Here is a 13838-nt window from a genome sequence, read left to right on the forward strand (position 1 = left end):
TTGCAATTTAAAAATTCAGAATATAGACCAAACTGCTTAAAGACATGTGTTTGTAAAATTACTCTGCAATGCATCCAAGTTACCAGTTCTGAACAGCTACCAAAGATACTTATTTTCAAATAGGTAGTCTTGTTAACCACACTACTGCCAGCCAAACTGTTCTTGAGAAAATCACCTGGAGCCAGATCACAAGCACTGTCATTAGACAACTAAGGTTATACACTGAATCCACACCAGAGTCATGGTGAAAAAGACTGAAAAGGTCATTTGCCACCTCCAAGCAATCCAAGCAGCTCAAGCTCAGGGAGTATTTTCTTTGTGTCAGGTCCTGACCAAATTGGGTAACATATATTAACTCCCTTAATACTTTTAACAAACTATTAATTACTATTATGACCCTCATTTATAGATGAAGAAACTGAGGCACAGTACTTCACCATGGTCACCAGCCAGGAAGTGGCAGAGCCTGAATCACAAACCCAAGGGGGCTGACCCTGGAGCCCACATTTTCACAGCACCTCTATTGAAATATAATTCACATACCAGTAATTATAAAATTATGTTGATAGTCATTGCGTGATGATCTTATGCAATATATACAAATATTGAATCATAGTATTATACACCTGAAACTAATATAAGGTTATGTCAATTATACTTCAACAAAAACAAACAAAATATAAACAATTCAGCAAATTAAAGTTGGAGACCTCAATACTACACTTGCAATAATGGATGGAATAGGCAGGTAGACGTTTCGTGAGGGAACAGGAGACTAGAACAACAGAGTATATCAACTAGACCTAATGGACAGCCGTAGATCAGCCCACCTAACAGCAAAAAACACTTTACACTCAAGTACAGATGGAACGTTCTTCAAAACAGACCATATGTTAGGCCATAAACAAATCTTATGTTTGACCCATTAACATTTAATGTTATTACTGATAAATAGGATTTATATCTGCCATTTAGATATTTCATCTCTATGTGTATAATATCTTTTTTCTTCCTATTCCTCCATCATTTCCTTATTTTGCATAAACAGTTTCTAGTGTTCCATTTCAATTCTTTTTCTGTTTCTTTTTACTATATATTTTTCAGATATTTTTGTTAGTGGTTTCCAAGATTAAAGCAACCTAGTTCAGATTAATACCAACTTAATTTCAATAGCATACAAAATTTTTTCCATTCCCCCTGCCCTTTGTGCTATTATTGTGGTACAGATTATATCTTTCTATATTATAAATCCATCAACACAATTTTATAATAACTGCTTTATGGAGTTGTCTTTAAAATCAGAGACAAGAATTACAAACAAATATACATTTATGCTATGTTTCCCAATCATCTATTTAGTTACTTTTCCCTTCTTTATTGTAGGATAGTTTTGTAAGAAATACAATTCTTGGTTAACAATTTTTTCTTTAGCACTTTGTATACATCAGGCCACTGTCTTCTAACTTCCATGGTTTCTCATAAGCAGTCAATTTTAATCCTATTGGCGATCTCTTGTATATAATGAATCACTTTTCTCCTGTTGCAGTCAAGATTTATATTTCTTTGAGTTTATCCTATTTAGAGCTTTTAACTTATCAAATGTGTGTATTAATGTCTGTCATTGAATTTGGAAAGTTTTCAGTTACTATTTCTTCAAATGTTTGTTCTGCTTCTTACTCTTTCCTTTCATTCGAGGAGTCCCATTTTGAGCATGTTGGTAAATTTGATGGTGTCCCATGTCTTTTGAGCTCTGTTATTTTTCTAGATATTTTGTCTTCAGTTATTAAAACTGGATCATTTCAACTGACTTACCTTCAAGTTCACTGACTTTCTTTTCTTTCTAATTGCTCACATCTGCTTTTAAGACCCACTAGGGAAGGTTGAAATTTTAATCCCAGTTGTTATACTTTTCATCCTCAGAATTTCTGTTTGATTCCTTTCCATAATGTCTATCTTTTTATTAATATTCTCTATGTGGTTAGTCATCACTGTCATGGTTTCCTTTATTTCTTTAAACAAGTTTATAATGGCTGCTTTAAAATCTTTAGTAAACACAATGTTTTGGCTTTCTTAGTGGCAGTTTCTCTGGACTGCTTTTTTTTTTCTCTGTATGAGCCATACTTTCTGATTTCTTTTTGTGTCTTGTAACTTTTGTTACAAACTGGACACTTTTGATAACACAATGTGGTGACTGTAAATCAGATTTCTTGCTCCCTGGAGCTTGTTGCTAATGTTACTGTTGCTGCTGTTTGTTTATGACTTTCTGGACTAATCTCTAAAGTTTGTATTCTTTATCTTGTGTGACCACTAAAGTCTCTGCTGGGTTAGGTTAGTTACCAGCTAAATATCTCGAACCAACAAATTGCCAGGCTTACCAAGTCTTTCTCTCAGTGTGCTGGAGAAATGTCTTCAATGCTCCAGCAGGAAGTTCACAATTCTGCTGTAGCCTTCACTCCCCACTTGCACAGAGCCTCAAGGTCAGCCAGGGGTGAGAGATTAGGATCTTCTTGGGGATTTCCTGGGCATGCCCAGAGCCCTGCACATGTATCTGGCCATCTAGAATCTTAGGAGTATGTCAGAATTGTTCAAAGGCCTAAACGAACATCTCAGTCCCTAGGTTTTCCTTTCAGGTTTTTTGGGGCAGTCTTTTATTATCCTTAACAGATCACCCCTTCAGGTAGTTGCAGTGTTAAACAGTTGCTTCTAATTGTTTCTGGAGAACATCCCCATAGATAGGGCTATTTACACAATAAGCTCTGAATCAGATCAAATAAAAATAAACCCTGAAGATGGAGCTTTTCAGAGAGCTGCCAGACAAAAAAATAGTGCCAAAGAAATAATGGCAATTATTTGGAGACAGGGCTTTTAAGGAGTTTCAAACCCATTTCTCTCCTTCATTTTTGCTAGGCTGCAAGTTTCTATAGCTACCAGAGTTGTGAGGATGTTGGTGTTCAAGATTATCATAGAGCTATGGAGAGAGGTGATGAGAATAAGACAAATTAAAATGCCACAAAGCTCACCATTCTTAATGAGATTGATTCATTTTTATTGAATAAATACTCCTCAGATTGTTGCAAATCTTTGGGTCATTTCCAGAGTTTTGGAAAATTAGTTAGTTTTGATCATGTTTGTTAGTAGTCTTATTGTTTTTATGGAGGAGCAGGTTTTTGGAGGTCCTTACTCTGCCATTCTTGAAGTGTTTCCCCAAAGCACACTCTTAACCCCTATACAAGTGGTTCCAGACTGGGGTGTACCGCACCCCTTTTAGGTTTTGCAATTTATAGGAACAGTTGGACGTCTAATATCTTCTTGATATATGTCTATTGAAATACATATTACTTTGTGTACATCCTTTTATTTCTCTTTTTCAGTATTATAGGGCATTATATTGATCTTCGAGAAGGTTGGAAGGGGCACTGGATTTTAAAGGTTGAAAATCACTGCACTAGACACTCCTCCTATTCCTGTCACACACCTACCCTAGTCCTACAGTTAGAATATCTCCAGAGGATGCCTTCCATCCCTGTCTACTCAAGTCCCATGTAAGAGTGAATAAAGAGGGAGCTTGGGAGGTTAAAAATCAGAGGTCTTTATAAATATGTTAGGAAATTAGAATGGAAAAGAAAGTGGGAGCCATCTAGTAAACCACGTAAGAAACACTAAGGTATTTTTCATAGAGAGAAAAATGTCATGTTTTGGTTAATCATAGATTCTGCCTTAGAAAGTCATCACATACACCATTCAAAGGTTACAGTTTTCAAATAATTAGAAGCTAATAAAATATGCACCACCTAAGCTACACTGAATATAATTTAATTTCTTTTGATGATTAATAAGATATCTGGAAAAGCTTTATATAAATAAGAGCTATCAACCTTAAAATACTATACTCATAAGCAGTTTTATAATGCAAAGCAGTAACCTTGGTACCTATTGAGACTGTTGGTTGTATTTTTTTAATTCCCTTCAATAACTATAGATAAACTTGAACAGAATTTATTATAGGAAGTTTTTTAGACATTCAAGTTATCCAAATAAATATTCTCAAAATCCTCTCTTTTCTTCATTTGCGGGTGAGATATCAATCCCTAATTTGCTATGCCAGAGAGACTGGTAAAGGGAGACAGGGTCTTATTTTCAAAATGAATCCCGCAGAGGGAGCCAGCAATTACAGAGGGCTTTCTGCTAAGTGGTGATGGCAAGTGTGGTGCATGTGGATGGGTGGCATCTACTTCCTGAGCATTTTGAGGGTTGTTTTGTTTTTGCTTTGTTTTTGCCAAATTCAGTTTCATTCTCTTGAAATGAAGCCAAGTTAAAAGCAGTAAAGGACTCCTTGCTTAACAAATTTCAGAGAATGACCTTGAGGCTCTGTGCCATTCTCTGTCTCTTCCATTTTCTGGTGCCACAGTGAAAAAATAAAATGGATAACCAAACAAGGGAAACTATCGAAAGAGAAAAAAGAAATCTACATGATCATCCTCTAATTTCCTAAAAATCATTGTTAATAAAGCTGCTATAAAATTCTTTTAATAAGTATTCAAGAAATCAGTACCAGGAAGCTTAAGAAGAGAGGGGAAAGGCTGTGCTCTCAGGACTAAGGGAAGGCACTCCCAGAAAACATTGTAAATGGAAACAAACATGCTAAGTACTTTCATACTGTATATGTGATTCAATATATCTGGGCTGGCTTTTATCCGGTATGCTCCAATATGTCCTTACTGGCAATTAGACTGAGTGCCCTTTCTGATTGGTTGCAATTTCCAATTGGTTCATGTCTGTGTCTGAGCAGTTATTAATTATTTTGATTATTACTCCTCCTACAAATACAGCTTACAGTTTCGATTCGGGAGTTACAGCACATCTCCCAGCCCGCCCTTCACCTTCGATCCCGGTGTTGTGCTCTCCTAGGCTACAGCAGACTGTTGAAACTGCAGCTTCTCAATGAACATTGTAGGGCCTCTTCCTGCACAGGATAAACAAAAATACCTTCGCTACTTCTCTTTTGTCTTTGTGTGTAATTGGTTCCTACAGTGGGGACTGGCCTGTTCGCTACCTGGTTGGACCTCTCACCTTTGACAGACATGACCCCAGACACTCTAAACGCCCCTCCCGTTTCCGGAACTCCAACAGTTACTGACAACAAACAGCTGCATTCGGAACTAATGCGGTGCTCCCAGCTCCATAAAATATTCCTCCAGCACACGTCTTTTCCTCTGAAGAATTCCTTTCTTGTTGTCTTGCTTCATTACCTTTCCTAGATGACAAGGTTTTTTCTGGCGTGGGCTTTCGTTTCCTCTTTGGAAGTCGTTAGACAAGCCTCAGAATCCGCCAACCTGTCCCACTCCTTTCCAGCAGCTCCCTTCCCACCCGAACCCCCCACCTTTGGAATGACCAGAGCTTAGCAAGGTGTGCTGTCGTTTTTGTCACCAATGTCATTGCCTGTATTAGGAGTATATCGGCAGAGCCAGAGAGATGAGGTTGCTTTAGTCTGCTCCAAATACAAAAACAATTTGCAAGATAGATGAGTGCCTTTCTTCTACTCTCTGCCATTTTTGAAATAAAAGGATTCAAACCCTGAATTTACACTTGAAGTTGGTCAAAGACGTCTCCTCCAGGGCTTTCTCTTGATCTTATTTGTGCTGTCCCTTCAGCTCTAAAATAGCTGCAGAAACAAGTTATGAGCCCATATCACTTTCTTTCCTTTTAGGGGCTCTTTTTCTGTGAAATCTTTTTGGATGTATTCTAACTGAGATGACCCTGTGGAGTATTTAAGCAATTAGCCAAGTTAAAAGCAGTAAAGGACTCCTTGCTTAAATTATCCACTTCATTTTCCTTGAACATACAGCACACAGAGCCCTGAAGCCCATCTTGGTCTCAGCTGCGTTCTCTGTCTACTTCTCTACCATCCCATGGGCTCTTGCAACTCTGGATGTGACCTTACCCAGCTGTTAGAACCAGGGAAGATTTTGAACAGTGCTCTACCTTCTTGTAACCAAAAATAGTCCTTCTAATAGTCCTTTTTGGGGGAAAAACCAGTACACGTTTATTATAAAAATATTAAATATTGCAGAAAAATTACAAAAGTTAGAGTTATACTCTCCAGCTACTCAGAACAATTTCCATATTTTGTTAGGCATTCTTTAATATGTCTGTTTGTATATTGTATTCATTTTTTATTGCTGCATAACAAATTACCAAACACTTAGCAGCTTAAAACAACACAAATATATTATCAAACAGTTTCTGTGGGTCAGAAGTTTGGGTACAGGTTAACTGGGTCCTCTGCTCAGAGTCTCACGATGGCAATCAAAGTGTTGGCTGGAACTATGGTCACATCGGATGCTCAAAACTCTCTTCTGAGATCATTCACGTTCTTGGAAGAATTCAGTTCCTTGCAGCTGTAGAACTCATGAAAGCTTCATCTTCTCTGAGACCAGCAGGAGAATGTCTCTGCTGCTTTAAACCTCTGGCTTGCTCTGTCTCCAACAACCAGACCCAGATTAAAAGAGCTCACTTGATTAGGTCAGGCCCACCTGGATACTCCCCCTTAAAATCAACTCAAAGTCAACAGATTGATTGTCATTAAACCTGCAAAATCCTCTTTGCCATGTAGATTAACATAATCACAGGAGTGATATCCCACCCTATTCACAGATTTCATCTACATTCAAGGGGAAGGAATTGTACAAAGCTGAGGGTAATTTAAAATTCTGACTTACACACACACACACACATATATACACAATGAACTCCTATACTCTATATGGTGTTCTGTAATATGATTTTTAAAAATTATATGCATTCATCTTTCCTGCTTAATAAATATAGATCTGTGTTTTTATGTCTGAATAGTATTGTACTTCATGTTTCAAAATAATTAACCACATTTTGGATAGGTTGTTTCTGATTTTTTTCCTTACAAAGAATGAAAGGATGAACATTCTTCTGTACTTGGCTTTGAATTTGAATGATTATTTCCTGTATGCAAATTCCAAGAAAGGGGGTGTACTGAGTCCAAGGATGAGCTAAATGCCAGATGTCTCTTTAAGGGTCCTCCAGCAGGGCATAGAGCTATTTCTCTTGTGAGGCTCTGCCTTTGGTGAAAATTTTCTGGGTCCTTTGTGCCAGTACTGCTGAATTATTAGCATCCTTGAAAAGAGTTCTAGAAATCACTGGCTGTCACTGCAGAAAGCAGAAAGGAAATAACATAAAGCAAAGATGTGTTCTTCACTTGTCAACTTCATCATTATCTCCCTAAAATGTTATTTTCAACTTGATTAAATAACAGTCAATGAAAGGGAGGCTTTATTTTAATTTCTACACCGATTCTTTAGTAAGAGGAAACTAGATCACTTTAAAGGTTTATAATTTTTAACTTTAAAGGGACACTTTTTGTACCTTTTGATGATATAGTGGGAAGTCAGGTTTCAAATAAAGGCTCTGAGAGAATATAAACCATGAATCTTAAAAACCGACAAACAAAGGTTTAATTACACCTGCCCTGCTAGGAGAAGTCCCCTCTTTCAATCAACCAGTACTTTGTGAGCACCTCCCAAGGGCCAGTTCTAGTGCTGGCTGTGTGATATGAACAAGACAGAGCCCCAAAAGTGAATTCATTTCACCCCACATATGCATGGTGAAACTGTGCAATGAGAACAGAGACTTTTATGGATCCATTTAAAGAAGCTTCAAAATAAGAAATAACCTTTTAGGAAACATTTATAGTTCCCAAACTGGAAAGCAGGTAAATGGAATTCAGACATGTGTAAATATTAGCCCCTTTTCACGGGGGAACTTGAGATAGAAATGACAAGCACGTGTACCCAGAAATAGCGCATGTATCCATACCCTTGTGGCACGGGTAGCTCAAGACACATTTTCCCTGGCCTTTCCTGAGCAGGGAGAATGGAATGATGGGAAAAAAATCCCCACAGCACCAGAGTAGCACCCTCTCCCTCTGTTCACGGCCAGTCTGGGAGCCCAGCCATTGCTGACTAAGGCCCAAGCCCACTGGAACTTGCAGACAGTGGGTGAGGTGGGCAGCACATGGTGAGGTCTGTCCACCTCACCCACTGCCTACAAGTCTCTGACCCTCTTATTAAACAATTCCACCCTAAATACACAGATATGGTCTCAGGTGAAAGTGAATAAAGTACCTAATTTGATACCACAGTGAGAGAAAAGAAACCTTTCCTCATCTCCTAGTCATTTGAAAAGAAATATTATCCTCAAAGAAAAGTCTTTGATATCTGAAATGCAAAGCTTGTTTATCCTGCTCAAGGCTAACCTTGCCAATATTTAAATTTAAATAAAGAAGTTCTAGGGCCTATTAATCTAGGGTGGTGGTGTAACAGGGAAAGCCAGGGTTGCTAAACACCCTGAGTCGTGTACTGGGTCCATTTGGGACCTCAAATGTTTCATTGCTGTTTTTCCTGGGTCTCTCCTCTTGATGACGCAATCGTCACCGTTCCAAAGGGAGGCTAGTAGTCATCGCTTAATACTCAATTCCTTCCAGCCTCAGGGTCAGATACAAGCCCCCAAGTGGGAACCAACCTCACATTCCTGCCCCGACACCTTCACAACGTGATTGTGATCTACATCTGCACCCCACGCCCCTGCAGACAACCCTCACTTCCACACCCGCCCGTGGTCCTGCCCCTGACTTCATCTCCTTGCATCCTCAGGATTTGAGCCTCTTTTGCTCCATCTGTCTCTTTATTGTCTCTCTATGTCCACCCTAACTCTACTCTTCCTTCATAAGCAAAACCATCTCTCCTAACATGAAAATAATCACCACAACCCTCCCTGCTTTGTACTGCTGTCTGGCCATTGCCCTATTTCCTCTTCTTTCCATCACAACCTAGACCACATTCAGGGGAGAAATCCCCACTGCCTCTTCCCCTTCCCATTCACTGTTCCCCTGGCTTTTGCCCCGACTCCCCTCCCTCACCGGTAAGGACTCCAGTAACTTCTTCACCACAACCCAAATGTCACAGATGCATAATAAAGCTCCCTCTCAGGTTTCATCTCCTGAATTTCTCACAGGCACTTGAGTTCATCGCTTCCAAAATTGAACCTGTTACCCACCCCACATTCACCCCCAACACAAGCTTTCTTCTCTTTCTCCTCCATTCAATCTTGGTAAATGTAAATGGAGCCACCATGCTCCCTGGAGATGGGAAAGTCTTCCTCAGCTCATCCAGTTCCCTCACACCTCCCCAAGCCTGTCACTCAGACCTCCCAATGGCTCCTCTCCCTCTTCGTGGTGACAGAGGATAACTCTGCTCAGTCTCCATCTTGCCTTTCCACTCACCTTCCAAAAATACAGATTTGCAAATTTAACTTGCCCGAGAATAAAGCTCAGGTGTTTAATTGGGGATAAGCAGATCTCACAATCTATAGCATAGATCAGTGTGTAAGAGCATGGACCCTAGAGCTCTCTCACTAATTGGCTGTGTGACCTCAGGCAAGATTCTTAACCTCTCTGTGCTTCATTTCCCTCCCTTACAAAGTACGGATAATAACAATGGTTGCTTTCTCAGAGGGTACTAGGAACTCATGTTAATGTACACAAAAATTCTAGAAGAGTGCCTGGCACCTAATAAGTGCTATGGGTATTGGTCTTATGATTCACTGCCCACCCTCATCTGCCATCCCTTTTCTTCCATGCACCCAAATATGCAAATGTGCTACCCTTCAGTCACAATAAGCAGCCCCCACAAAGTTGTTCTTAGTCCTTTTGTTGACCTACTAAACCCCCATTTATATTCCAGAACTCAGCTAAATATCCTCATGCCCTGAGAATTTCCCCACTGAGACCCCATTGCACCCCAAATTAATCTCCACTGTAACATGCATCACTTCAATTAATTATTTTTAAAAGTCTGAGAGTTACCATTTTTGAGCACTTATCACATGCCAGGCCCTCTTCTAAGTGCTTTACATGTATCATCTTTTTAAGCCTCACAGTAAACCTCTGAAATGTTTTAACAATTAGTTTGCCTGTTTGACGGTCCTCCTAATTGGGAGGGGCTTTATGGGCAAGAACTTATGTCTCGATCATTACTGAGTTTCCATACGTAGCATGGTACCTGGTATGTAATGGGTACATAGTGAAATGAATACCTCTGAACTGAGCCAGTCAATGATGAGCTGAATTCAGAGAGAGAGATGGGAACATGCACAAATTACTGACATGAAGGTCATTTAGGGAAAGGATGGATAGTAGTTGGATCTGAAATTAATCAGTGTTATAAACAAAGACTGCTGTAACTACCTCACCCCGCCATTAAATCGTTATTACTATATGAATATTTTCTATAATGTGGACAGGTTAATGTGCTCTCATTTGTTTCTGTACTGTCATATAATTTCAAGTCTTTCCAAGGACATAATAATACAATTCGTGATGACATTTAATTCCACACTCTTGACTCAAGGGTCATGTGCAAAGTCCTGAAAAGTTTTGCATGGCTCCCAGCTCGTGGGTTGGTGCCTTTGCTAAAGGGTAAAAAGACATTCTCCCCGACACCCTTTTCTTCTCATTGAACACCAAATGGAAATTAGCTACAAATTATGAACAATTGTAGTCAGGAGTTAATGTTATGGCAATAATCTAAGCCCATAAATACAAACATTATATTGCTTATTGCAAAAGATGTGCTTTTTATAAATCTAGTATACATAAATATAAATATAAAAGAAATCCAGAGATACATGTATTTTGGTTTAATTAGTTTTTCTTCCCTACCCCATTAGCATGTAGTAAGTTCTGTTTCGTTACGCTGCAAAGAATAATTAAGATCAAAACTGTTTAATGCACTGATTAGGATATCTCTGGGTGGCCTTGAAGCTGATATTAGCAGACCCAGAGCAATGTCCAGCTACCTGAGTGCCCCCCTGGCATCGGAGATGGATCTCAACCGCAAACTCAACAGACTATCCCTCGAGTCCTCAACGTACTTTAATCCAGTCCAACAACCTATAGAGAGCACATTCACAGGATTTGAGGTCACATTTGGATTTTTTGGAGCATTGAATATGATGGGAAGTTTAATCTCACTGTTGTTTCTTAAGGAACTACCACTGCTGGAATGAAGCCTGGATGAAGAGGTCTGACCTTCCTGTTGGATTTGGAGGTTGGCAAGCCGTGGACAGCACCCCCCAGGAAAATAGTGATGGTAAAACTCCACCCTCCCTTGGGAAAATTGTTTCCCTGAGATCTTTTCTTTGCTTTTATGACTACATTTGATGTGTGGGAAATACTCTCATCAGCAAACAACAGCAGCGGTGTGCTTGCTTCCTGGGCTCGCATACAGTATTCACTACCTTCCAGTCAGGTTTAATTTAATTTCAATGGTCGTATTTACCCTGAATATTTTATAATTTTAGAAAAAGAACGTAAAACCTAACATATGTAAGTCATCCATTCTTGCTTTGATAAGCAGACTTAAAGACAAGGGAAAAAAAAATACCTGTGTAAGCACTTTTACTAGGCTATAAAATGTACTTCAGCCCTCCCTGACACTCGATGGTAACATATAAGACAGTAAGTAAAGAACTCAGAAAATAATTACAGATTATCCTTTAAACTAACTTCTGTTTTCCCAGAACCTGATTTTGTGCGTGTGTGATTTCTTTCAAAATTTGAATACATGGGTATTGTCGTCTATCTTGCCAACTGTGCTGAGCAACGAGCAGCAGCCATGACTTCCCCCAAATTTTTATAAAATCACATCCTAAGTCTCCATGTCTCTTTAATATGGTGATAAAAATCAGACCATTATGTTTATTTCCTCAGGTATTGATATGAGGTTTTGGTGTATGTATATAGACAAATATAATAAACATTCATTACACATTCATCAGAGAATCTTATTCTAACACTGGATTTTAAGGGAGAAAGTTTCTACACTTTCTAGTGCTCTGGATTATATATCATGTGGAGACTTCAGAGGTGACTAATGGCAGTTAATCTCTTACTAATTAGAGAGAACTGGTTAAAATTTAAAGGGCTTTATAAAAGTAAAGATGGGTCTACTGACCTCCTGAATGCATGCTGGGCATTGGTGAATGTGTGCGGTCAATGTTTAAGTTGTTATCCAGTTAAACTTATACGCCCTTTGTGTCCAAAAATAAAAATCAAAACAAGCATGCAACAATGCATCCACTGAAGGCACGTCTCCATTTCTGACATCCCAGACATTGGCTGTGAAAGGATAAATCTTAATGTTAAGCCAACAGCTTGGCACAGATACACCTGAGTGTATGTTCATAGGTGGAAGGATACACTCAGGAATAGTCATGCCCTGCGTTCTTCTCAAGGCTTCGAATTTTAATCTGAGGGGGTATTTCCAACAAAAACCTCCTGATTACACATGTTGGTCGTTCATTCTCTCTGGCCCTGGAAAGCTTTGGGGCTATTTCAAAGTGAGGTTGAGGAACACTTGTCTCTACAGAGCCATACTTAGTGCTACTTAGCTGTCCTTACAGCACAGAAGATACCAGACTCATGCTCTCTTTCTTCTGTGTGATGCAGGGATGTATCGGTGTGGTCCAGCCTCTGTTCAAGCCATCAAACATGGCCACGTTTGCTTCCAGTTTGATGCACCCTATGTGTTTGCAGAGGTAAGTGGAAAGCTAGAGAAAGAGCTGCTTTCCCCTGCAACCTCTTAACACTTAAAAGAATAAGATACTGGGTTGCTGTACTTCTCAATTTCCCAGGTACATGGCGTATCCTTCATGTTTACAACATCAACTAGACATCCTTCCAGCCTCCAGGCTCTTAATTGTAAATGCAGTTGTTACTTAACATTTTTCTTTCCTTGATGTTTTGAGATTTTCTCCCTGAAAAGCAATTGTTTCACTAAGCTTATCTTAGTCCTGTACCCATGAAGTAGGTACCAATGGCTTCTGAGAAATTAAGTGACTAAATGAATCACTCAACTAAAAATTGGTGGAGACAGTTCATGAACTGAAATTTCCGAGTATACTACTTCACTCTGGGACTAGCCCAGCAATTCAGGAAAAACAAAATCCAAACACACCCCAGGCCAAGGTCTTAGTTTGGGAACTGCAGCCCATTTCCTGCTACTCCAGACTCACCTCTACCCCTTGGGAAGGAGAGCTGAGCTATTCCAACAGGGAGGAGAGAAAACGAGGTCTGGAATGAAGCACTTAATGAGTTGATGGGACACTTTGGTGAAGGATCTGAAATTCTGGAAGAACTGGCCAGGGCTGGAAGCAAAGGAGGCAGTTAAAGAATTGTCCCCGGGGAGCTCTAAAATGCCAATCAAATGTGAGAGGTGTCAGGTGAAGGAGGAGGCTGGGAGGCTGCTGGGAGGGCAGAGAAATATGAGAGCCCAAGAGGCAGGATTTACCCAGAGTATAGTTTCACCAATAAATACACTAAAATAATGTCTATCATGTATTGAGCTCTTTCTATGTAATCACTTTGCCTACCATTTGATACTCTTAGCAACTCTTTAAAATGGGTATTATAACTCTTCCCACTTATAGGAAATTGAGGCAAAGAGTGGTTAAATGACCTTTCCACATTTGCTTAACTAATAAACAGTACTGCTAAGATTTAAAGCCAGGCAGGTACCTGGACTCACAGTAACCACCACACTCTACTACTGCTCTGCTACCCGAGTAAACAGCTATTATTAGCATGTGTCAGACACTTTGCTATGGGAAATGCAGAAGCCTATGTCATTAAGGAACTTGATTCTTGATGGAGGTGGCAATACATACACACATCAAAAGTTAAATAACACTAATACAAGAGATGAGGTAGAACTAAATTGTCAGATGAACAATGTAGGCAGAGTGATCTG

At 39.4% G+C, this 13838-nt stretch overlaps 1 protein-coding gene across 1 annotated transcript in view; it reads left to right on the forward strand.

The window, feature by feature from the left end:
• The window catches only part of F13A1 (coagulation factor XIII A chain), a 154618-nt gene that overhangs the window by 103845 nt on the left and 36935 nt on the right, over window positions 1–13838 (forward strand). The window contains exons 9-10 of the mRNA XM_057494210.1: window positions 11077–11180; window positions 12539–12627. Of these exons, the coding sequence (XP_057350193.1) occupies window positions 11077–11180; window positions 12539–12627 (193 nt within the window). The remainder of the gene's footprint in view (window positions 1–11076; window positions 11181–12538; window positions 12628–13838) is intronic.

The sequence above is a fragment of the Manis pentadactyla genome, chromosome 16 (genome assembly GCF_030020395.1).
Source record: "Manis pentadactyla isolate mManPen7 chromosome 16, mManPen7.hap1, whole genome shotgun sequence".
NCBI classification, from domain to species: Eukaryota; Metazoa; Chordata; class Mammalia; order Pholidota; family Manidae; genus Manis; species Manis pentadactyla.